This window comes from Annulohypoxylon maeteangense (genome assembly GCF_022496945.1).
Source record: "Annulohypoxylon maeteangense strain CBS 123835 unplaced genomic scaffold GGS22scaffold_14, whole genome shotgun sequence".
NCBI lineage: Eukaryota > Fungi > Ascomycota > Sordariomycetes > Xylariales > Hypoxylaceae > Annulohypoxylon > Annulohypoxylon maeteangense.
The window spans coordinates 476426-502039 of record NW_025953261.1 but is presented as its reverse complement, the minus strand read 5'-3'; the positions used below and the strand labels follow the sequence as shown (position 1 = coordinate 502039).

Below are 25614 nucleotides of genomic sequence, written 5' to 3'. Positions count from 1 at the left end.
GCCTCACATCTTATCACCTAAGATCTACTACGAGGTTAAGATGGGATTCGAAATTTGTAGATGTTAGGAACCAAATGACCTTGGTGTAGCAACTAGGCACTTACTAAGATCATGAAGAGTTCTTTCACTATCACAAGGGAACGGGGGCACACAAAACCTCTTCCCTGGGCACCAAAGAATTGGATTCAGTTCCCATCCTATCTCAAATACCGCTCCCCATGGAACAGGAGTCCAATCCTAAAGAATGCATCGGTATCATTATCCCCCGCCCCATATTTTAGTATCGAATACCAAGATGCTGCATAACATAGTAAATCTAACGCCGTCATATATCCATGGATACCCTCAAGAGAGCACGACAACCCTATTCCGCAATGTAAACATCCATGATACCAATGATAACAAACACAGCAAAGCCTTTCCGCCTCCCGCGACATCCATGCCATACCCGCAACACATGCGTGCGTTCCGCTGATGCAAATGCAGAAACAGACAGCCGCACAACCCAACCAACCATCGATAAACCATAATACCAACCAATAACGCAACTTAAGCGTCAGAGCAGAGCCTTCCAGAAAACAGCACTGCTGTTCTCACGAACTAAGCAAATCCCTCACACTCATCCCCCTCCCAGACCCCGATCCCGACCCCGACCCTGACCCCGCCCTCCGATCAACATTGAGCATCAGCAACGCCGCCGAAGCCTCCTGATCGATCTCCTGCTGGGGCCTTAGCGCCGGACTCGTGATCGCGGACGCGGGCCCCACATGCTGCGGATACCCCTGGGGTCCAAAAGCGGGAGAAGTAGCTGATGGCCCGCTGTAGCTGTAATGGCGGTATTCGGTAGACACCGATGAGTAGGATTGCTGTCTTCCACGCGCGTCCTGCGCTACTAAGGCGGGTGATATGGAGGATTGGTTGGAGCGGGCGGGGGTTTGGGTGTAGACAGGCGAGGGAGCTTCTGAGTTTGTCATTTCGACGTCTTCTTGGCCTTCTTCCTCTTCGTCGTCTTCCTTGTCCTCGTCCATGTCGTATGTGTCGTCGTTAGATGGGGGGAGTTTAAATTGGGGTGGAGCCGGGGTTGTTGATTGGTCCTCGCGTTGTTCCTTTAGTTGCGAGATACAGTCTTCAAGGTATCGCACATATTCAATCGAAGCCTAGAGGTGTGAAGGTTAGTATGAAAAAGTATACGCGATGGAGATATTCTGTAAACGTACTTGAAGAATAGCTAGCTTGTGCATTTCGCCCGTGCAGGCGGGTATCAAACCTTTGAGCACTGCGAATTCCTCGTTCATCTTCGATCGTCGGCGACGCTCAATCAAGCTATGAGCCGTCTTCCTCGCAATCTTCCTGCCGGCTGCACTTGTCGCCGATGGCTGCTTCTTCTTGGACCCGGCGCCACTAGCATTCTTTCCGGTATTCGCGGTAGTTGCCTTGTCTGAGGCCGCCTGTTCTACAGATTCTTCTTGGGGGCGAGGCTTCATTTGAATGATCCTGCGGGATCTCGTTGGTGGAGGGGGTAAAGCAAACGTCTCTTTCTGCGCGGCTGACGAGCGCCTCCTTGACTTGACTGTCTCGCTTGGTTGTACCGGATATGTGGTCTTGGTAGATGGCGATACAGGTGATGTCTTAGATGCAGCGGATGCTTGGGACTTAGCATTTTGCGTAATAGCCGACGGAGGTAGTTCGAAAGACATTTGCAGAGTAGATAGCTGATGCGAGTGATCCTGGCCTTTGATCTCGGTAGAGGACGCCGGAGTTGGTGGCATCTTTAGACGTGTCATATTGAATAATGATATGTTAGATCACTTCGCCTGGTCACACAACAAGAATGATTGGCGTAATGTTATCGCAGATTTATCTTTCCTAACGTGGGTCGAAGGAGGGACTCAATAGTCGACAACTCTACGGTATCCCGACGTTTGAATTCGAATAAAACACAAATTTGAAGCGGAAAATCAGGTACCGCGATAATTACTTAGGTACCCAATAGCCGTTACACAAGCGTAAAGTGCCGAAAGATAACCTGGAAGTGTGGTAGATGTTGCGAGAATGAAACACTCTCATTCATAGCCCCACGGTTTAGAAGCCGAAGAGAACGATGTAAGCGACGAACTTCCAACGTGAAAATTCGTTGTTTTCGATGATAAAAAAAAGATGATTCCGGGAGGGGTCAGAGTCGAGGAGAAGTATGTCCGACATATTGAAAAGTTTCAACGTCAACGAAGCATTGAAAGGTGTCGAGTCGAGGCACGCGATCAATTCGAGCTCTAACATTGGCTGAAGTCAAGGGGTGGCCAATCAGAGGCTCAGATTCGACAACGTGCTTTGGTGGATTGGATCCCAGACTCAATCTCGACCCCATCCTGGTCCATCCCATGTGCAACATCTGAGTCTCGGCTCCTAGGACGCTCGCAACCTTCCTTATCCTAGCCGCGTCTCAGTTTGAAGTGCATTTAGATGCTTTTTAGGTGCTTTTAAACGGGTCCACGGCCCTGCCAGCAACCTGTCTGGTCGGGTAGTTTGAGGAGGCAAAAGAGGTCTTCTCCCTACATCCGGCGAATCTATTGGTTGGATTTATTTGAACTTGATCCGAGAGCCATCACCACGCACTCGACATGCGCCGTCCATCATGGACACCCTTGCGGCGATGCGAATTTGAGCACGTGAAGGGTAACCTCACCAAGATGCAAAGCTTTCCACGGCATTGAGGATCTGCAAGTCTAGAAACCAGCTGGGTCAACTGGTACAGATATGAAATGCCCCAGCGCTGGAATCATACTAAAAAGTATTTACTCCGCACCCGCATACTTAGTGGTTTAAGGGCCTATTTCCCCAAACCACTGGTGGCTTGAGAACGTGATCAAATGCGAAAAGTTGATAAGGAAGAAAAAGACAAAGAGGGGGATCGGCATCTAATATACGGGTTAACGTATTATGTAATACACATGAGCAATTACATAATTGAGTTTTATTCATATGGGATAGCAGACCTTAATGAATGGAAGGAGTTATCTAGTTGACTAGATACCTTATAAAATTTCTCATAACGTTGCCCTGATTCTTACGTAGTGCCCGAATGATGCAGCATACATGCAACGATGTTCTCTTGACAACATCAAGTCTACATGCTTCGAGTTCCAAGTTCTAAGCAATTGTACATGGAGCAAACCTCAAAAAAATATCCAATTATATGAAGCAAAGAAAAGAGAAAAAGATTATCAGCTGCGGTGAATGTGGATCGAACACATGACCTTCAGATTTGAGAAACAGAAGTTGACTTCAGTCTGACGCTCTCCCAGCTGAGCTATCCCCGCTGATTGATGAATATTCAACAGGCTAAGAAACATTATATTGTGTGGTGTGGGTTGGTATCACGTGGAGCCCGTTATAGCCCCGTTTTGCCGAGTTACATCCAATGCTATCAATGGATTATTCATCATCACCAGCTAAGTACCTGCCAAAGGAAGTTGCGGCTCTGTCTTTAGTTTGCCAAGACGAAGGTTATCAGACTGTTACTTTATGACGAACATCAATTATTTTTATTGAATGTTTATTCATAAACACCAGTAACATGTATCAACCCGACTTAAGGCCACGTCTGTTTCAGTCGCATCTTCCGATAACTAGATGCAACATGTTACCTGTTAATACTCAAAAGATACTAGACCAACAAGCCACAATTTGTTGTGTAACAGATATCGATAAAATACCAGCATAGCGAATCTCGCAACTGCGGGATGTTAAAATGAAACGGTATTGCACGGCACATCCCGAAAGTCATGGAATAACGTTGGTTGGTATCCCTTGCATAGTTCAAGGGTCCCTCAGCGCTCTACTTCCTCCAAGGCTGCTTATTAGATTCCGTCCCTTACCTAGAGACATTTATTGAGATTACCTATGACCAACACTATGAGTTCAGCTTGCAGTTAGCGCAGCACAGGTTTGTCGAAGGAATATATTTAATATATAATAGAAATGTCTTCTTTCAACTATTTCAACAATTTCAACTCAAGTTAATACCGCATGATCCGTCTATACGATACGAGCATGTCTAATGCTTACATACACACGGAAGGCAGCGATTAGTTCCACATGGCACGGAATCCAATGCATATCAAGTCTAGCTGAGAGCTGACCCAGCCCTGATCCCTCCTTTTAACTCGCCCTTACCATTTCTCCTTACCAATCGACTCCTCGGAGCTGAAAGACGTGGCACAACCTCCGTTCCGCATCCGGTTAGGGACCGAGCTCGGGAATCCCACGATAAGAGCTACAGGGGTTCATTACGCACTGCCAACTTCTAGAAACCTGCTTACCTTAGATAAATACCCTCTGTTGGGACCTTCATGTTCTGGGGGATGCCAAGAAGAGATATTTAAGGAGAGATCACTCTGCCTGAGATTCAACATTGGCTTCAACGCTGTTCTAAGGCCTGATCTTGGTGGTTAACGAGCAGTCATGCGCCCACCTTCCTTTTTCGGCACGTTGGTGCTTTGTGGCCGCGTGGTCGCGACTACAAGCAACCCGTCAGTTGTTGACACGAAAAACAATGTTACTTACAAAGGACTTAACCGCAATGGAGTTGAAGCCTTCCTAAACGTCCCCTATGGCCAGGACACCAGTGGCGCCAATCGATTTAAACCACCTCGAGCTTTCGTACCCAAATCAGGGAGCACCATCAACGCACAAACCTATGGCCCAGCTTGCCCTCAACCTCTAGGAGAGGGTCTCCCTCCTCTCACCTTAAGCAATGTCACCGAGATCTCGGAAGATTGCCTGAACCTAAATATTATAAGGCCTACCAATGTCACTACAGAGGACCGACTACCCGTCCTAGTTTATATCTACGGAGGCGGCTTTTGGACAGGTCAGAACAGCGAGCTCGTGACTCAACCGGATGGCATGATCCTTGAGTCCGTCGAGAATGGGCTTCCGATTATCCATGTTGCTATGAATTATCGTCTTGGGGGTAAGTGATGATGGAGTATATCAAGCCACGTGCGTCACGACTATTGTTAACGCGCGTCCCGCATATAGTCTGGGGATTTGCAAAGTCCGACGCCCTGAACTCAGAAGGGTCGGAGAATGCCGCTTTACGAGACCAGCGCCTTGCCATCGAGTGGGTCCGTGATAACATTCAGAACTTCGGCGGCGATCCCTCAAAAATTACCATTTCTGGGCAATCATCTGGCGGTAAGCACCCAATTCCAACTACGCTCAATCCAGAATCTGACCGGAAAATTAGGACTCGCCGTTGGCATGCAGATAATGGCCTTCGGCGGAAGCAAGCCGGCGCCCTTCCAGCGCGGCATCTGCGAGAGCCAAGCCCTAGAACCCGGGATCACGGGGAACTTTACCATTAACGCGATGCAAGCGGTAGTTGATTACGTCGGGTGCAACACAACCGCACTCCACTCTCCCGAAACAGTCGAATGCTTACGCGGGCTATCAATGGAGACCCTGGAAGCGGCAGAAGAAGCCACGCACGGAGACGACATCGCGCACAACATCGGCGACATCTGGCTCCCTACCGTCGACGGCGACTTCCTTCCCCTCGCGCCCTCGCAACTAATCGCCGAGCACAAATTCGCTAACGTAGACGTAATGATGGGCTGGTGTCAAGACGACGTCGCCCTCTTCACCGACACCAGCATCACCACCCCCGCCGAAACCCAATCCTTCCTATCCTCCTACCTCCCCTCCCTCTCCACCTCCAACCTCAACGCCCTCCTATCCCTCTACCCCTCCACCTCCTTCACCGCCACCCCATCCCTCTCCGCCGAATTCCACCGCACGGCCCGCATCTTCCGCGACATCCTCATGGTCTGCGAACCCGTGTACTATGGCGCCGCCCTCGCCGCAGCAGGTAACTCCGTGTATCTCTACGAATGGAACCAGACGATCCTCGACCCCATCCTCGCGTACCTCAACGAAGCCCCCGCAGACCTAGGCGTAATCCATACCAGCGAGTTCGCCTACGTGTTCGGGAATATCAGTCACTGGGACACAGCCGGATACCCCTTCGCCCCCACACCCGCGGACTACGCCCTCGTGAGCCGCGGCTCGCGGTCCTGGTCTACGTTTGCGAGTCTCGGGGTTCCGGGGACGGAAGACACAGATACGTTCCAGGGTTTCGGAACTAGTTTTCGGAAAGGAGGGGATGGGGGGAAGAATGCCTCGTTTTCGGTGTTTGTGGCGGGAGGGCCTGAGGAGGGGTTTTCGCCTGTGGATGGGGATGGGGCGAGGAAGGTTGTGAGGGAGCAGTTGTTGAGGGAGCGGTGTGGGGTTATTAATTCTGAGGGGTTTGTTAGGGAGCTTGGTTTTTAGGGGAGGGGGAAAGAGAGGGGAGGTTGCTTCTTGTGTATATATTTACTAGATCGGAAATTTTAAGACGCCTTGATAGGTACATAATAAATATGATTATAAGGCGTGTTCACGGATAAAAGAATCTGGGTCAAGAGAGTATAGGTAGGTAAAGTACCTAAGGTTGTAGGAGCTTTCTATAATCACTTCTATAAACACGCTTTGAGTAAAGTGGGATGGGTTGAAATCTTAAGGTTTTCTTTTTTACAATTGTAATAAGGGACCAATGGTTAAAGTCCTCACAGACGGCATACTACGTTGGTGTAGATGTAATATTATTATTAAGGATGCATTAAGTCTCATTGTCCCAAAATTCAAGTTCAACAGCAGCAAACAAAGTCTCATGCTTATTAGGTGTATCATATGCCATGCTTGCTATGCCCGTTCCGAAATGCTCTATGTAGGTACAAACAGTACAATGCTTCAACGCCTTGAATGCTTTCATATCGCTTCGTCATCCGTCGTGATCCATGTACAGAAGCAACTCTTTACACTTTCCTCTTCCATAAATCCTTCCAATACTCGTTACAAGCTCTTAGCCAAGTTCGTCTAGGTCATCATCCCACCCGAGCCTCTCGTAGATCGAAAGCTTCCTAGCCGGCTCGGCGGTGGGGTTTTTAGTGTTACTACTGTTATTAGCAGCAGTTGATTCGAGAATCCTCCGCTTGGTTGGTGTTCCAGCTACAATCCCGTCTGACGGGATGGGGACAGCGCGAGGTTTAATAGGCGTTTCAGTAAGTTCATCGAACCCAATCCCGCTATCGTGGAATGATAGCGATGATGACTTCCGAGACACAAGAGGCGAAGAGGCAAGAATGTCTTCGTCATTGGGCTTCGGTACAGACAAGAAGCTCTGCTTTAAAGTCAATTGTTTCGCTGGAGTTGCTGCGATATGTGCAAATGGTGTAATGCTCGGCGAACTCTCCAGAGCGAATGCTGACTCGTGGGTACGTTTTTTTATACCCGAAGAAGGAATTAAGGAAAATGGAGTGCTGCTTGGTTCATTGGGTCCCAGTCCCCGAGGAGTTTGTCGGTGATTGGCATTCGTGCCAAAAACATCTCTATACCGCTTCCCCACGGGTGTGGCTTTAACTATACTGTCTTGGGGGCGTGTATGCTGCGTGGGCTTTCGTGCTTCTGTAGATAAATTAGTATCAAGTCAAAGCAGAAGATAAAGCTCATTTCAACTTACTCTTCAGCTGGGAAAGACTGGTGTTAGCTCGTCTTTCTGCTGCTTCCGCCATATCCTTGCCCACGACTTCTCTATTAGGGCGTCTTAGTGTAGATATGGCATCTTGCAATTCTGCCTGAACCAGAGCTTCCTTCTTCGCCCTCTCATCTGATCTCTTGGGCGGCGCTGCTGTCAACGGGCGCGGGGCTTTTTCTCTTGGCGTAGTTGAATCTGCCTTTGGTATGCTCTTCAAAGACAGCGGCTCACTAGCCTCCCGCTTTAGCATGGGAGTGGTGGCAGATCTCATCAAGGCGATCACTCCGCTCGGGCCACGCGACATGCTTCGCCGATGCTTCTCAGATTCCCTAGAAAGAACATTTTCGAGTGACTTAGAAGCCTTTGACTTAGACATCACTGGCCGCTTTGCTGCCGAGCCAGGTTTTGGCTTTGATTTCGGCGCAGGCTCCGGCTTCACCTTAGGTTTGGGCGGGGGCGGCATCATAAGCGGCCCGCCCAACTTACGGCTAATGGAATCAGACTGTTCTGGTAACCTAGCGGAGAAGCTTTGGAAATATCAGTAAATAACTCTTTAACTGTAATTTAAGGTAGGCTTACAATGGGACGATAATATCGACACAAAAGTCCTTCAAAGGGTCAATGGCTTTCTGGGTATTCTGCTCCTGACTATCCTGGCCGGCGAGGAACTTAACCCCGTCCAGAGAAGTAGACTGCCAGATGCACAACCGATCCGCATGGAGATCGACAAGTACTGGGAGATTACTGCGGCCTTTGCCTTTCTTGGGAGGGGCTTCCTTGGGCGCCTCCGCAGCCGGTTCGGGACCGGGTAGGCCTGGGAGCTGAGAATCTTCGTCTCGAGATGCAACCAATGGCTCTAACGCGAGAATCTCGAGGATGATGATCATTTGTAGCTGGGTTTCCCTCGACCGTAGCCAGGCTACTTGAAGCTTGGTCTCGTGAGACTCAGTATCAGTTGTCGTCATGTCTTCGTCCCTTTTAGATTGCGGTTTACGGATACCCCACCACTTTCTAATACGGTCATCCTCCATCGGATATAGGCCATCTTTGCCAAGCTTCATTTTTTTAGCTTTCCGTTTCTTAGTCTTGGCATTGGCATGTTCGCTGTCTGAATCGTGAAATAGAGACTTCATCTTGGCTATTATGTCGGGAATCGTCTCACGGTACTTCTTGTCGAGCTGCGTTGTCGTCATGACAAGGCTTCTTAAGAAACCTATCAGGTCATTCATCTCGAGGTTCGCATCACAGTCGAGGTGAAAAGCAGCACGTGCTCGAGATAGAGAACCTTTCGCGAAGTATCCCAGGGAACCCTACTAATGTCAGACAATAAATGGAGTAAAATATATCGCCAGAACCTACCATTGAGAGGTATAGGGACTCAAAGTATTGGTTTCGGATATTCTCGAATATAGCTCCTGCAGTTGGCGCAGTAAGCGTATCATCTACTTCGGAGATCTTCGCCGCTTGATTTTCCCCTTGAGTCTCAAGTATACCAGTAGGTAATTCATCCCTAAGAATACGCGCACTTTCAACCTGAGTTTCGGTACCGGTCTCCCCAGGGGTAGGTGGCCCCAGGGGTAGAAGCTGGGATGTACTTGACGCCGAACGAGGTCTCACGGGTTTCTTAACTATCGACTCCAAAGCTTCGATCGCAAGCCTCCTCTTCTTCGTCTCATGGTGCAAGCGAGGAGTTGTTAATGGAGGTAATGCGGGAGGTTGGGAGTCTTTCGATGTACTAGTCGGCTTTTTGACTATTTGGGGTAAAGAGACCGTAGCAACCTTCTCGAGGTCTTGGAGATCCACCCAAGAGCCAACATGGCAGAGACTATATAACCCGCCGTTCTGCCTCTCGAGCGCGTAGATAGACTTGTCGGATTCTAATCGAGCGATGAGAACAACAGGGCGAGGTCCGAAACGGCCTTCAAGATCAAGAATCTTGATACTTGATTCGAAAGAGCGAGAGTATTCGAAGGTTCCATGAGGTACAGACAGGTCAAGGTATGATAGTTGGAGGTGTTCTCGAGGGAGGAGCATTAATGGTTGAAGACTTCGTGGTTGGATAGACAGCTTTGGAGGATACGGCTATAATTGGTTTAATAATAACTACCTAGTAGATAAGGAGAAATATTGTGATTTAACTTACCTTGACAACAATTGAAGGCTTAAGTAAGTCTTCTAGAGTTTCAACGGCGCTGTTAGATTTCTGGCTCGAGCTAATGTCGGCGTTGTTGTGACTGGAGTTCAAGAGCTCTTTGCGTGGAGGATTTGGAAGAGTCGCGCCAGATGACCGACGCGACGCAACCGGCGCAACTCTAGAAGACATACCGAACCCCTAAATGAGATTCCATTTATTAATGAGCTTGAAGGAAAATGAAAAGAAATGAAAATAATAGTGATTCTATCATGGATTGGTCTATAGGTTGGTAAGTAGCGTAGTGCGGAATGCACCAGATCTTGAATCTTTAATTGATATATCGAAAAGGGTACGGTGTACTTGCAGGTTGCCAGTTTAATTGCTGGTAAATCTTAAAATGCGCCAAGGGAGGAATGGATGGTCACTGTTCCACAAAACGCTAAATTCGTAGGGCAAGTTCCAGCACGCGTCTTTGCGCGATGAGGGGTACAGAAAGAAATCGCCTCCCCTCCGCAGCCACACAGCTACATACAAATTGGGGAAGTTGATTGTGGCTACTAGGCTAGACAGTGTGATGATCGGTGATCTTGTGGCTTAAAGAGCTTGAATTGTAAGGTGATTGCCGCATTCGGAATAAGCGACATGTAGCCTTTTCTTGCAATCCTTGGCTTTCCAGTTTTAACAGGTCATTAGGTAATTATCATGGTGTGATTCAAATGACAAGAATCCTTTATTACTGAACTTGTAGTCAATTCTGCACCTCCAACGCTATCTAGATCTTACATCGTGAAGTACCTGGTACTCAGACGTTCAAGATTCGGAGAACTTGTTCCGTAATATTTCATAATCGACAGTTCAAATTGTGGCGTTCGATGTTGCACTCACGCATTTTGAAACGGCTACACAAAGAAAACTTTAGAGCACCTAGGGCAGCTAGAGCAGCTAGAGATTGTGAAAGTTTGACTTTTGCCCTATCACAGGCAGTCACAGGCGCAAATCATCCACTAGATTTCTCCCGTAATACAGCGACAACTGCAGCGGCGGCGGAGCTCTAGCTCCAACTCAGCACTTCCCAAGCCTAGGAAGGTTTAGTTGCCCAATGATTTTCCCACCTACTCCTACCAACTCCCAACCAATCATTAGAAATTTTCCGTACTACAATTTGTTTAGCTTCAACTTTACAAAAGGCACTTATGCAAGCTTCTGAATCGGCAGAGTTATTATAAGTGATTGTCACCTTTATCTTGATTTTTGACCATCTACATACCCAGCTGCCTTGCCTTACCTTGCCTTACTTTATTTGAGAGGTCACCGTCGCCGTACCAGAATCTCGATCAATTTCAATCATTATCCTTTTAAGACGACGTCAGCCTCCGATCTGGGAACTTAATGCATTTAATTATTATTAAATAAAATCACATGTAGGAAGGAGGCTCCTCATCGCCTTATCGCATTGATCAATTCAGTCGAATCATATGAAAGTGCCCGACTGAGTGGAAGTGGAAACCTGCGTGGAAACCTGCAGAGCCCGAGTCAATAACTTTTGTCCACTTTCGTCCACATTCGTCCACTTTGAAAGTCCAAGGGTATTTTCCTCATGGATTACCCCGGCCCGGTCCATCGTGAATAGCTGACTTTGCTTGGCGACCTTGTTTTGACTGCGACCCAACGAGCACCGATACCCATCGTCGCTCATTAATATCATTGACACCTATTCGTCTACTCACCTACCTAGGTACATTACCTGTCTATCCTAGGTAATCTGTTGTTTTGCAACTTCGGTCTAGCTTAATTCGAACTATTCAAGTCAATTCCCCGGATGACAAACTGACCAATTTGAGAACCTCTGGATCCGGTTCCAGCGAGTTGCATTCGTTAATTGCCAACATGCCCGCCGAAACATCGCCACGCGCCGTTCGATTCTCCCCCAGCGAGGTTGAGCTGGTTCAAGATAAGGCCAAAAATCCGCGACCCATTGCTATCTCCACCGATTCCGATGGCTCGGGCTCATCCGAAGATTATGCTCACGAGCTCGAGCGCCAGGACGAATTAGGCTCTCTTCCCCCATATGGAGATAGCAGTCTCTCAAGCTCTATGACATCGCTAGCTCTGAACTCGGTCGCTAATAATACCGTGAGACAACGGGGATCTGCTGGCGAAGCCAACACCAATACTGCCACGAATGGCGTCGGGAGCCGCCAACAACAGCAGCAACAACAGCAACAAAGGCCACATGTTACGAGAACTCCTTCCAGCACATATGCTCCGATGAGGGGCCCACCGCCGCAGCCGCCGTCATTCATCACTACCTCGACCCGGTCTGGATCCCGTAGGCGGGATCCCGCCGACAAGTTTCGCGACCAAGAACCTGCTTATCTGCGCATGATGCGTCAGGATCGACCTCCTAATGGATACTTCGACCCTTACACTCCTAGCATAGACTACTCTGACGAAGAGTCCGAGGGCGAGACCCCTTCTTCGGAAGGTGTTTTCGACGATCGATTCCCGAACGACGAGACTATTATGTTCCAAAATTTAATCGACGATACACAACCCACCGAAGACGACATTAAAGATCCAGTCAACCGCGAGAGGCTAGAGTGGCATGGTATGCTAGCAGCAGTCTTGACTGGTGATGTTGTAAAGCAAGAGAAGAAGCGACTTATCGGAACCTCTGAATCACAAGGCGGAAAATCTACTTACAGGGGCGAATTATGGCTTGGAATCAGATCCAAAAGGACCGGGCGCTCTCTCGCTGTCCAGCGAAAGGTAGTCGAGGAGGCGCGAGGGAACCTTGATCGGACCGTCGACGAAATCACGCGATTCGAAGTGCAAGGCGAGACCGCAGCCGGTAAACCCGCCATTGAGCAAGTTCGGGATATTGTTAAGAAGATTGAAAATTGCGAGTCTCTTTATCCCTCGTGGCAGATGCTGGGAGTAGCGCACTCGCAGGTCACGTCTCAATCGTTCCAAGAAGCTTACGATGCCGTCATGTCCTGGTATAACACCAATGAAATGATCAACACTGAACTATCAATCCTGAAGAAATGGGTTGGTAATGATGATCTGGATTTCCAGAGGACAAGGCAGAGGTCACCGAGTACCAACGGTTTAAGTGACGAAACCTCATTCCTAGATCGTCTGTTAAAAGAAGATAGCTTAAGATCGTTGCACGAAGATGACGAGGCTGCGACATTGGAAAACGCGTTGAAGACCAAATCACTCATCCGAAGGAGCATGTTAACGCCGATCTCGACTACGATTGCTAAAGCGAAAGAAACTCTCATTATGAACTCGGCGGCTTTTCATAAGCGACATCTCCCTCCATATATCGAAGAATTACTTACCCTTATCAGCTTTCCGTCGCGATTAATTGAGGAAATCATCAAGGTCAGGGTCGCTTATGCGAGAAAAATGAAAGAGACTACCCAACAAACTCCTATCCTCCAGGACCAGATGATCTCGCAGTTTGAGATCCTATTGAAACTCGCGATTCGAATCAAGCAGGAGAATCTTATGGTCTCCCAACCTCAACCCGGATGGAATTTACCACCTTGTATCGATGAGTCGTTCGACCAGGTCGTACTCGACGCCCTGAAATATTACTTCAAGATGTTGAATTGGAAACTCAGCAGGAACAAAAACACCTTCAAAGAGGCTGAAGTCCTGTTTCAGGAATGGGAATTCGCCAATGAGATTGGTCGGCATCTTGTTGGGGGCGACGTCGAAGTTGCCGAACAATTCAGCAATCTCACGTACAAAGCTCTGAATCGTCTTAGCCAGACGTTCGAGCGCGAGTTACAGAGGAAGCCTAAGGAGAGCGCGGATGATATGAGTAAGAGATACACGCAAATGCTAGACTCGGTACGAGTGAGGCAAAGGATGCTTCAACGCTTCTCGAGGATGTTGAGCGAGCACTATGAGAACGCATCAGATATAAGCATCGCTCTCGGTGCCGAGGGACTTAAGACGTTGTATGAACGTTTTTCGATAACTGGTCATTTCCTGGTGGACGAAGTTGACGGCATCCAAATCATCGCGTCACCAGCCCTTTCTGGTCGTGACGAGGAAGTCCAATCAATACTACGAAACTGCTTCCATGAGCTGACGAGGGCCGAGGATCCCACAAACCCGTACATACTAATACTTCGCCCAGAAGCTCCATTGCACTGGTTTGGAAATCGACGAACTCAATCCCTAAACATTGAATCAATAGATCTCAAGTTAGGTCAAATGCGCCTTATTGCGGATGGGTCTCAAGGGCGATTGGCAAATGCAAGGAAGCGCTTCTTAGACACGATCGATATGCATCTCGATCTCATCGTAGAAGCACGCTCAAATCTCCACAAGGTCAACACCAGACTATTTGAGATTCGAAAGGTCGGCTTCAAATTATCCAATACTTTCATGGACAGTGTTGAGGTCATTCGAAAGCAAACTAAGGGTTTGGATTGTCAAGACCTCATCCAGACATGCTTCGTCTTTGCGACGGAATTTGGGCAGCGATCGCTCTTATATATGGACAGTAATCGACGGCAAATGAATAATATGAAGCTGACCAAGCTCAGTTTAGATTGGGTCAGCTTTATTTGCGACGATTGTAAGGTTACCGATCGCAAATCTTTCCGCTGGGCTGTACCAGCATTGGAATTTGCCATGGGCATGACGAGAGGTCGACACATCCTAGGGCTCGGTGACGACGAGTATTCAAAACTACGAGCCAAAGTTTCGGGATGTATGTCACTTCTTATCTCACACTTCGATATTCTCGGTGCCAAGTCCAATCAAGCAGCGCAACTGGAACGGGAGCGAATCGAGGCTCTCGTTGGACAGTTCAAGAGGTTCGATAAGAATAGAATGCTCACCGACGAAGAGGCTACCAAGTATAAGCAGGAACAGCGGTTAGAAAAACTTGCTACTATCGACGAGGTACAGAGGCGCACTGTTGAAGAGAGGCAGGGACTTGGGCGAGTGTTAGAGGTTTCCAACGAAGTCGACCGATCGCTAGCATATTTATCATCGTCTGCCACCAACGTAACCATGAGATGGCAACAAGGACATTTCGTCGGCGGCGGAACGTTTGGAAATGTATACGCCGCGATGAACCTGGATACCGGCCATCTTATGGCAGTAAAGGAGATCAGATTGCAAGACCCCAAATTGATACCTCAGATCGCTACGCAGATCAAAGACGAGATGGGTGTTCTAGAAGTTCTCGATCACCCCAACGTCGTTTCCTATTACGGTATCGAGGTTCATCGCGACAGGGTCTACATTTTCATGGAATTCTGCTCGGGTGGTTCATTGGCTAACTTATTGGAACACGGTCGGATCGAGGATGAGCAGGTTGTGATGGTTTACGCGTTGCAGCTTCTTGAGGGTCTTGCATACCTACATGAAAGTGGCATCGCTCATCGCGACATTAAGCCAGAAAGTAAGTTCTATCTCTAATATTCATTGTTGTATTGTTTTCGTACTAACCCTTGCCTAGACATCCTCCTTGATCACAATGGTGTCATCAAGTATGTCGACTTCGGTGCCGCCAAAGTCATCGCTCGCCAAGGACGCACCTTGGTTCATGGTCTCGCTGCCACAAAGCCCAACAAGTCGATGACCGGCACACCTATGTATATGTCTCCCGAAGTTATTAAAGGGGAGAATCCGGGTCGTGCTGGAGCCGTGGACGTATGGTCTCTAGGATGCGTGATTCTCGAGATGGTTACCGGTCGTCGACCTTGGTCCAACCTCGATAACGAATGGGCAATCATGTACAATATTGCTCAAGGGAATCCCCCGCAGCTTCCTAACACGGATCAGCTGAGCGTGACGGGGATCGACTTCTTGAACAAATGTTTCGTCAGAGATCCTAAGAAGAGGGCGAGCGCGGTGGAGCTCCTCCAGCACGAGTGGATTATGTGCATCCGAAACCAAGTCGTTGAACCGCCTACTCCTAGTGATACAAGCAGTAATTCGGCGAGCACGCCACATCCTTTTTCGGCGGGAAGTAAGGGAAGTGCGGACGGCTTTTATTAGGAATACTGGCCTCCTGAAGATTTACCTTCTGATCTGGTAACTGAAAAGAACGAGGATGTGGGCGCGCTGCCTAGCGAACCCGCGTCACCACCATGCTTCGAAGATATTATAGCTGAATCTCCGATAACGATGTATCGACAATCATCCAACACGAGCTACAGGTCGCTTCCTCTTACCAGCATGCAGGCCGCTCAAGAGTCCGCAAGGAGAGCGCAGGTCAGAGAGTCTGTTAGGAGGGAGTCCGTTCGGAGGGCACGAGCGGAGTCCGAATCAGCCGTGGTTCCCTCTACGCACTACGATGATCTCGTATCAGAGTTTGGACCCGGCTCTTCCAACAGCGGACCTTAATACCTCACGAACATAACACGGTTAATCTGAGATGTTAATAAGGGGACAAGCGAAAAAAAAAAACAATAATAACATATTACTTAGCGCAGGGAGGTGTATATACGACTACGGCAGCGAGGTTACCCATTTATTTTTTTCGCGAAGATTTTCTTCACTGTACGGCTTCAGATTCATACGTCCGGCTGCATGAGCGACGGAGTCGAGAGTCATTTTTTTGTCGACTCTTTTTTTGCCCTCTCTCTATCCACCTACCTACTCACTTCTGCATAATTGGGGCGTTTTATTGTTGCACATATCAGGGGAGTGGTTCGAGATGTCTGGTGGAAGGAAGGAGGAGGTGTCTGGTTTCTCAGTCGCTCGTCGAGTTCGAAGTTTGTCGTCCGTGCTGCGCTGTGTCTAACCCTGACGAGCAGTACGCACGTACAGTACATATAGGTGTCTCAGCCTTTTTTTCTTGGTTCCCGGGCGAGATTGATGCGGACTTGAACTGAACTGAACTGAACTGTATGTTAGCTAGGCCGGGATATATCGGCCGTCGTCGGCGGTGGTGGTGGTGGAGTTGTAAGTTAGGTACACTGATACTACTACTGCTACTATACTAATACCCTTGTATCAATGATTGATTGTACGGTCCCGGCGTGCGAAATTATTGCTGTTACGCATGTTTTTGTAAGATGGTCTGTTTGTAGACTAGTTACATGCTTGGTACGTATGTGTATGTATGTACGTACGTGTGTTATGTTATGTATGTATGTCTGGGTTATGTATGCGTATGCGCCTGGTTATTTGTCAGCATTAACTCGCCCCCTTAATCTCCACCATGCTGCTGCTAGGCTGGGGCTGGGCTGGCTGATAGGTACCACAACTACCGCCACCACCACCACTAGTATTACATACTTATCATACTTGTATTTACGTGCGTACGTATGTAGGTGTATGTACTATGTAGGCTGTAAGCTAGTAATAGGTACCTGGGTAGGTAGGTATGGATACAAATCGGTCCTAAGCAGCCAAGTCATGGATGTCAATGCATCGCGGAGCGGAGTCCGGAGTTAGTATACTGCATGGGCTAGACCCTAGGTACCTTCTTACCTACGGCACGATTCTTCGCAGCTAGGTACTAGGTAGGTATGTAGGTAGGCACATAGGTACCAGGTAGATAGTCCCTGTGCCTGGGTTTAGTTCGGGAATTTCGTGGGTTGGGATACACAGGACGCCACAATGGTGAGGTATTGAAAGATAGGGCTTTCTTGGGTTGTGTGGTGGAGTTTGTGGAATCGTGGATGCAGGGCGGTAGGTACTAGGTATGTATGTGTCGATGACTGCCGGACTGGTCCTATAGGTAAGTAGATGTGTATGTGGCTGGAAACCGGATTTCGACCTTGTTAGCGACAAGTAGGGTCGCTCAAGTAGTGCATGCAGGTGGTGGGTGAGGCGCTTCTGTAGCTCATGGGTGCCGACGGGACGCGATCCGGGATGCGGGAGGGTTTGGTTTGAGGTTTTGGTTCGATTAGTCAACGCGCTTGCTGACTACCCTATCTACTGGGTTTCTATAGGTGCGTGATGGGTGAGTGTATAGGATGGCCGGGGTTTAGTATCGTGGGTCCAGCTTCGTTGGCCTTGCTGCACGAGGGTACCTATCGTTGCTAGTATAAATCATAGCGAGGGTTGTGATTTGGAATATTAAGGGGAAAGAGGGGAAGACGGGTTAAAGGAAAGAAGTTCGATATCGGCGCTTCGATGTTGAGGGGCGTGTTTAACAACGGGTCTGTATACTCTATTCTAACAAGGGCTAACGCTTATTCGATAACGGTGGTACCGATGAGTATAATCTGTGGTTCCTAGCCGTGTAGATGAGAGTCAGGCCACATTCTACCCGTAACTAGTACGCAGTAAGTCACACACATAAACTACCTAGGTAATAGAAACAACAACTCTTTACTAGAGCACTTGTGACTTAGCAGCAACTTACATACTATATAATTACCGAAATTTTCAAACTGATACAGTAAACCAAGATATGCTCAGATCCTCTTGGCGAGAAGACTTGGAGGGTAAGGTAAAGGAAGGTAGGTTTCGAAAATCCTCAAGGTAACAGTCACGCCGCTGCAACGGTGATCATGGAAGGGTGATGAGCTATGAGCTCTTCAGCTCTCCCCTCTCTGTATACGCAAGCACAACAGGCGGGTGTCAATTCGGTCTAATACGCACGGCAAGCATCGGAGCACATACAGCGAGCGCATAGCTAGATTTTTCATTAGTCATTTCATTAGGTCATCACTTTGTGATCCTATACCCCCTAGCTACCGGGAATAGGGGCGTGTTATCGTGTGATAAACGGAGTGTGAAGTGTATCTAGACCCAAACTCGCCCAATCCTAGCAAGCGATCCTTTTTCAATTTCAGCATTAGTTCCAGACTCATATCCATACCCGCGTACGGCGACGAAGAATCAAGATTCCGGCCCTGGACAGCATGGTGGGTAATAGAATCTCCCAGCTAAGCCAATTAGCCCCTGGACCTGAGGTATGCCTTCAACCTCGCAACCAAGTAACATCACAAGAGGCCTGCCAAGACGGTTTGCCGTCGGAGACCCAAGGGGAAAGTTGAGCAAAGTAGAGTCGTAATCCACATCCAATATCACAACACAACGCTCAATCACTATCGCCATCGTCGAGCGCATCGTCCTGCTCATCCTTCGGTTCTCGCTCCTCAAGACGATCCGGATCATCCTCCCCACCCTCCTCATCGTCCTCTTCTTCCTCCTCCTCTTCTTCCTCAGCCTCATTCTCCTCGTCCTCGTCTTCTTCCTGTTCCGCTTCCGGCTCTGTCTCGGCATCGCTCTGCTCCTGGGTCTCGACCGTGACGTCACCGTCGACATCCATCGCTGAGTCGTCGCGGGCGTTGGGCTTCTGCTTCTTGGAAGCGCGTGGGGCGCCCGAATCCGTAGCGTCAGCGGCCGTGCTCGTGGTCGATACCATGGATGCGTTAGGGTCCGCACCAGCGGCTTTTTCAGCGCGCTTGGCGGCGGCGACCTTTCTACGGTAGGTGCTACGCTTGGTCGTCTGAACTTCGTTAAATTCTACGGGGGGTAGAGTTAGTGATCTTTATAGTGCCATATTATTATACTGAATAATGTTTGCGTACTCTTGAACTCGGCCTCGAGTCTCTCGCGCATGAATTCGAACTCGATGTCGTCGAGCGCATCGAAGACATCGGCAGGCATAATTGTCTTCTTGTTGGAGCTAAGCGTCTTCTCGTTCGCGCTGTGTCCAGTAAATCAGTCAAAAATGTCACTATCTAGATAGATATGGAGATCTTACGCATTAGCTAAGTGGTTGATAAACACCGTAGCGCTTTTGCACATGGCGAGGACGGCATTTGCTTGGATCTGTGTGTTGGGAGGCAGAACTCCCTTCGCGAGACGAGTAATAATCGACTTAGGAAGGTTGAGGTCCTAATTCGATTCGTTAGTTGGAATCTACACGCGATTATATGATCGTATTGCATACCTCTATAGCTACATTGTCCCGGCTGCTATCTTTAGAATCCTTCTTCTCCTTATCCTTCTCGGCTGAAGGCGCGCCATCGGTAGAAGGTCGTTGGGAATCCATCTCTATAGACGGTGTAGGCTTGGATCGCGAGGGGACAGACGTATTACCAGCTGCAGGTCGTAGAGCATTCGAAGAAACATCGGCATCAGAGCCATCGTAGGCAAATTGGGCCATAGATACGTTGCTCGATCGAGCATTGTCACTCTTTCGAGGAGGCATCGTCGCGCAACAATGTTAACAAAACAGGACCATGTAGTAAGCGAAAGGTCACTGGATGGCGTCGGTAGCTTGAACAATGAAGTTAAAAAGCTGGTAATTCAATTGGATCGCAAAAAGCAAATTGTGGTTGAATAATTGACGATCTAATCTAACAATTAAAGTTGATAAAGTTGATAAAGTTGAAATTGGAGATAGAGTTACCTAGCCCGTACTAGTGCCCCACGTTTGACGCGCCTGAGACGCGTAAAGGACCTAGAATATAGTAGGGAAGGTACCCCGTACCTCTTTCCTTACTTTCTTCTATTAACTTCGACATCACCACTTTTATCCAATATTCAATTGTCCAAATACTATTTAATTACATACACAGGTATATACCTATGTATGTATTGTTAAGAAAATATAGATTATCGTGTACCATTGTAATTATTATCAGTAAGAAATGACACTCTTATCAGTCTTTTATGATGTCTCTTCACATAAAAGTTAAGAATATTGACATTTACACACACATGTATCACCACCCGTCTACACACGAAAACCCAACGATATTATATGTATAAAATTCAACCAAGAACAATCTATATTTAGCTCTCATTCCAAATCAACTAAGATGAGCAATCTCAATCTACCCGAGCGAACATCTCATCGCATCAGCTCAACGAAAGGCTTAATCTCAGAGCTAATCGACGACGCCATATTTAGATCTTCATCTGTATGTTTCAAGTAACGACCAGGAAACACCCAGTAAATAAGTAACCTATCAACCAGCGGAATCTCTCGGCATAACCCCCCCCTCCTGCCCTCCCCAATCGAATCCGCCCCGAGCAAGTCCCGGGGGTGTGTGCGTGTTTGATCGACGACAGGGGAGAGCACCCGATTACTCAGGCCATTCCCATTCAAATCAATCTAACCCAACCCTCAACCCTCCACCCTCCCCTACCTGCCTACCTAATCACCTCATTAATCACACAGCATGCATGAAAAGCGATATCCAGATTTTCCCATGGCAATAACGTGGCAGCAGACCTTCTAGACTGCCTGGCCAGATAAACCCAGCCAACCCGTGTCTCAATCGCGATCCCGCAAGATGAGATCCCCGGGGACCATCGGTCCGGTCTTCCCCCCCTAGGTCTTGGGTTCCTCACAGCAGCATAATTAGCAGGTGTCAAGTGTGAACTGCAATCTCACGCTGCCAAAAACCTGGAAAACGTGCTTGCAAATTTGCCCGGAGAGTAATGTCCGGCTTTTCCTATTCGCACTTCAACTTTGGTATGTATGTACCTACATACAGGTACAGGTACAGCAGGCACAGGTATATGTAGGTAAGCATGTAGGCAGACCTACAGCTCGACCCGAAAAAGGAGATCGCTGAAGAAAACGTAAAATTAAGTGCCGGCGCCACCACCTGCAGCGTCAGCATCACGGCATCGCATTAAGTAATAGGCGTAGAGGTACCTACCTAAGTAGACAAGACACGGGTCTCGCGAGAAAGGAAAAGTGCCGAGATGAACGGTGTTTTACTTGTTTCAATTAAACGTCTTAATTGAACTGTCGCAGCAAGCCTCTAGCCAACTACAAGCTACGTAGCTCTAGCTACTTACGTTTCCGAATCTGAATCTGCGTCTGCTAATACATAGTAGTCGCTGGGGAACTGGGATCCCGCTAAGTGTATCCATTCCTCCCCTATCCTCCCTCTGTCCTGTACCGTTGTCCTCCGTCTAGCCTGCCTAGCCAAGAGCTCCGGATCTGGTCCCCGGGTAAGGAGACCAAGTCCGATTAACCTGCCCAAGGCATCTCATCTCTATCCCTCGTCCTACCCCTTAGACCTCGCACCGCGCGAACGTCGTCATGTCCTTAATGATGATGATGGTGAATATGCCTGCCAACGTGCCCTATAATCCATGCAAGAATGCCTCTTCTCAAACACACAAACCTGACCCAATTTCAAATTCCCTCCTCCGGGGGAAAGGCCATAATGCTTCTCGCCCTCCCAAATCTCGGAACACACAACACAAAAAAAAATCCGGGGTATATCCTCCGTGTCTCGCGTCTCTCTCGCGACTTGACGTTTCCAAAAACTCCATTGTCAGAAGAAGAAAAAACACAAATAACAAATGCAAGATTAAAGGGGACGTAAATTGTTGCTTTGGGTACTAAACTAGAGGTACCGTGATGAACGTAAAGTCGTAGGGAGGTTATAAACGGAAAAGAAAAAAAATGCCGTAAGAGTGATGCGGTCGTCGGATGTGACAGGTGAAATGAGATATGGCCGTGCTGCTGACAGGCCGGTAAGATTCGTTTGTTTAGTTGTTTTCGGGCGGAAGGGGGTATGTAGGTAGATTGATAGTAGGGAGTGCCCCTATCGAGGCAGACGCATAGCCTCGATAATATGGCGAATGGGCGCACGGATCTCGCGTTCTTGTTTCGAACCGCTGAAGATGCAGTAGTGTTTCTTCAACGGACGCAGGGATATTCGTGCCGAACCATCTCATTAGCCCGCGCCTTTTTTTTCGAGAAGGGAAAAAATTCCGAAACAAGACGAAAATAATGCTTGTTCGGTTTCGGTGTGGTTCGTTGCTGAACCCCAGTTAATCCCCAAAACATGAGAAAACGTGGGACGGCAGGGATGGTGAGCTTGGATGATGAAACTGACGGCAGATCGTTGCCCTTCACCCGACAGCCAATCCTATCGTGCTGTCGTTCCGCCGTGACGGAGGCGGCGATAGACCGGTCAATTGGTCGTTGTCACCGAATGACAACCTCGGGGGAGGCGGTATCGATGAATTGGAGTAAATTCGGTTGTGAGTCCGCGTATGGGCGTCGCTTGAGACTCTGGGAGACGAGCTCTGTTCTAGACCATCCCGCCATGCAGCTTCGGCGTAGCTCCTAAGACTACTACTTCGAGATCCTTTTGTCCTACCGTGCAAGCTCGGCGAGTTTGGTGGTAGCTTGTGCAATCTCGACGGGTGTCGCTTCGGGGAAGGTAAGAAGGGATCGTCGCCGGGAACCGCCTCGTCCGTCAGACCTGATCGTGCATTCGGTGCTCGTGCCAAAACCGCCCCGGGCGCTTGCGGAAGATCAAAGCTATACTTTCCTCCGTCAATAAATGATCTCGGTGATGCCACCTCGTATGACTGTCGTCCGCCACTGTGATATTGAATCACACTCGGTGCTCTCCTGGTCGATGTTGCCGTAGACGGGTTCTGCGAGTGGCTCGGTCGTGTGGTATACCTATCCGTCACCTTCTCTGCTGACCGGTTCGATTTCCACGTTGCTATCTCATCATCTCCAATCGGCGTAATGCCCCTCTTTATCTTGAACATAGGTAATCTTCGCCGCCTGTTTCCTGTACACAAATACGCTGCTACTGCGATCAAAACTACACCTGTGACGCTTAGGATTGTGCTGAGTGCGATTGTTAATGTTGAGGTACCGCTCCCATCATTGCTTGAGCTTACGCTGCTCGGCGTCGGAGTTACGTTAGACATTGTAGCTGTGGCTGTTGCTGTAGGTGAGGAAATAGATTTAGAGTTAGAAGTGGTAGTAGTAATGCTTTCAGATGTTTCAGTTGATGGTGGTAGTGGTGGTGGTGGTGGTGATGATGATGATCTGATGACACTCGGGGTGGTTTTGGAGGTAATGAGAGTAGTCGATGGAGATGAGACCACCGGAGAAGGGTTCGTATTCGTAGTAGCGACAGTCGTGAGCTGGGCTGAAGAAATCTCAGGCGAAGCTATAATAGTTGGTGAAGAAAAAGCGAGTGTCGTCGTGCCAGTAGTGCTTGCAATGCTAATTGATGTTGAAGTCGTTGCTGAACTAGCAGGAATATCTCCAGGGGTCGTCGTTTCCACAGGTGAAGTTAGAAATGTAGGAGCCGGCGCGGGAGGCGGTCCTGGAGTCGTAACATCAGGATCTTGTGGATCACGCTCCTGCTTCGTAAGACTAGATGAGGTGGTGACCTCTGTAAATGTAGCTGAGGAAGTAGCTGAGGAAGCAGCTGAAGTAGTAGCAGCAGTAGTAGTAGCTGAAGTAGTTGTAGATGTGGCTACCAGTGAAGGTGCCGTAGACTCTATTCAAATAAATTAGCAAACTCATTCGGTGAATATTTGGTATTATAAGCAATAACACCGCCGCCCGTGACGAACCAATCTGACTACTACTCAAACTTAAGTCCGAACTCGAACTCGAACTTGAACTTGGACTCTGCGATGGGAGAGTCACTGAAGAATTCCCGCTTGGGGTGACCTGTCGAGCGTCTAGCTGCGAAGTTCGTGCTACGCCAGGTAAGCCGAGTAAGAATAAGATCGTGAGAAACTTCATTGCGGTCGTCCCAATTGTTCAATCTCAGCCCAGCTGGTCCAAATAGCTATCAAAGCTCACCACCGCGCAAACGATCGCAAATTGTCACATCCAGCCATTGGCCCGCCACAGCTGTCATGAATCACTCGTAGAATGAAACAAAACGAACGCAAGGAAAAATAAAACCCGACAAGTGTAGAATAGCAGGGGGAAATAGGCGGTAAGAAAATTAACTAACACTTCGCAAGTTGTCTCTCTCACAATAGCCTGATGGGGTCTGAAGGCCGCGGCTGGAACAGGGAGTGCCAGCTTGATATCGAATTCTACAACAAAGCCGATGCCCCTTCAGCCAGAAGGGACAGTTCCCCGTAGTAGAAAGCGAGACTTGAAACGAGAGACTGGTGAAATACGAAATTACAGTATTCCACCCATCTGTATAAGAGCGTGTGCTCTATACCCGGGGTCGATGAATGCTTCTTGACGAAACGAAGCCGTGCGCAAAGAAAAACAGCCCAACGCTTGGGGAAATAACGGGAGGGAGGGGAGACGGGCAAGGAGATCTTGATATTCCCACTTCGTGGAGGAGGAGAGCATCCACCTAGTCCGGCGTTACGAGGATTAACAGCACACCATGCCGTAAGGAAATGTGGGTAACGCCCGCCGAAGAGGGTGTGTGGTTGTAATTTAGAGGGGAGTGGACCTGCTGGGCATATGTACGTACGTATGGGGAGGTAAGGTGAGGTAGTAGAGGTGCAAGCTTGTTAATACGCGGAGCCTGCGAGTTCCAGGTGTATTCGAGCGGGTTGTTTCGAGAACAGTGTATGTGGGTATAATTCAGAGACTGACTGATACAGGACCCATAAACCCATAAACCACAACGATCGACGAGAGCTGGAATACGGTGGTTGAAACTTGGTATGTAGGTGCACGGATAAGCAGCCTTGCTTTCCTTAATACCATTATGCCCGTTAAAATTGTTGTTTATTAGAAGAATTCTCGTATGGCTTGCAGCTTGCAGCGTCTCGACCTTATTAAACAATGTTGGACCTTGGGTTTTGGCTTGCAGGCGATCGCTGCAGTACTGTAGAGCTCCTGTTGCTGCACCTCATGATACTTTCTTACATGATACCAGGGACAGGGGCGGCGTTAGTTGGCGCCCCTCGGATAATAGAGAACCTAGCCAGGGTTGTATTCATGGTCAGACCCCACGACCGTAAAGGTTAGCTCGCAAGAAATCCGTACCGATATCCATATCTCGTACCGTACTGCACTATTAGCACAGACAGCAAGGAATTTCTGGATATGTATGTATGAAATTCGAAGGCTGGTTGCTGTATGTAGCTGTATGACATTCCCGCATTCCCACAACACAACCACGAACTTTCGTACGGAAGCCAATTCTAAATCTCTGGCAATGACAAGCTCGGGCGGGGCCAATCATCGTCGAGGTAT

The 25614-nt window shown here is 48.5% G+C and overlaps 6 protein-coding genes and 1 non-coding gene across 7 annotated transcripts; 2 read left to right on the top strand and 5 right to left on the bottom strand.

The window, feature by feature from the left end:
- Window positions 1-534: 534 nt before the first annotated feature.
- On the bottom strand, window positions 535-1978 carry GGS22DRAFT_41346 (uncharacterized protein). The gene is made up of 2 exons (XM_047967021.1): window positions 1218-1978; window positions 535-1157 (listed from the first exon to the last, which is right to left on the bottom strand). Exons 1-2 carry the CDS (start codon window positions 1782-1784, stop codon window positions 594-596), a joined length of 1131 nt encoding a protein of 376 aa, XP_047816645.1. The 5' UTR covers window positions 1785-1978; the 3' UTR covers window positions 535-593.
- A 1248-nt stretch (window positions 1979-3226) lies between these two features.
- GGS22DRAFT_t101 lies at window positions 3227-3317 on the bottom strand. Its single transcript has one exon. It is a non-coding gene; the product is annotated as a tRNA-Phe (tRNA).
- Window positions 3318-4461: 1144 nt separating this feature from the next.
- On the top strand, window positions 4462-6330 carry GGS22DRAFT_180918 (alpha/beta-hydrolase; the record flags this gene model as incomplete). Its single annotated transcript, XM_047963813.1, has 3 exons — window positions 4462-4972; window positions 5041-5196; window positions 5249-6330. 3 exons carry the CDS (start codon window positions 4462-4464, stop codon window positions 6328-6330), a joined length of 1749 nt encoding a protein of 582 aa, XP_047816644.1.
- A 571-nt stretch (window positions 6331-6901) lies between these two features.
- GGS22DRAFT_190790 (DNA replication regulator SLD3-domain-containing protein) lies at window positions 6902-9896 on the bottom strand (the record flags this gene model as incomplete). Its single annotated transcript, XM_047965026.1, has 5 exons — window positions 6902-7503; window positions 7559-8100; window positions 8153-8883; window positions 8933-9655; window positions 9717-9896. 5 exons carry the CDS (start codon window positions 9894-9896, stop codon window positions 6902-6904), a joined length of 2778 nt encoding a protein of 925 aa, XP_047816643.1.
- Window positions 9897-11503: 1607 nt separating this feature from the next.
- Window positions 11504-15930, top strand: GGS22DRAFT_41331 (MAP kinase). The gene is made up of 2 exons (XM_047967020.1): window positions 11504-15141; window positions 15199-15930. Exons 1-2 carry the CDS (start codon window positions 11595-11597, stop codon window positions 15738-15740), a joined length of 4089 nt encoding a protein of 1362 aa, XP_047816642.1. The 5' UTR covers window positions 11504-11594; the 3' UTR covers window positions 15741-15930.
- Window positions 15931-18614: 2684 nt separating this feature from the next.
- Window positions 18615-20031, bottom strand: GGS22DRAFT_168841 (histone-fold-containing protein). Its single transcript, XM_047962225.1, has 4 exons — window positions 19600-20031; window positions 19411-19544; window positions 19235-19353; window positions 18615-19169 (listed from the first exon to the last, which is right to left on the bottom strand). The coding sequence occupies exons 1-4, from the start codon at window positions 19858-19860 to the stop codon at window positions 18742-18744; spliced, it is 942 nt and encodes a 313-aa protein (XP_047816641.1). The 5' UTR covers window positions 19861-20031; the 3' UTR covers window positions 18615-18741.
- A 2412-nt stretch (window positions 20032-22443) lies between these two features.
- On the bottom strand, window positions 22444-24382 carry GGS22DRAFT_41303 (uncharacterized protein). The gene is made up of 2 exons (XM_047967019.1): window positions 24009-24382; window positions 22444-23932 (listed from the first exon to the last, which is right to left on the bottom strand). The coding sequence occupies exons 1-2, from the start codon at window positions 24181-24183 to the stop codon at window positions 22533-22535; spliced, it is 1575 nt and encodes a 524-aa protein (XP_047816640.1). The 5' UTR covers window positions 24184-24382; the 3' UTR covers window positions 22444-22532.
- Between the last annotated feature and the right edge of the window lie 1232 nt (window positions 24383-25614).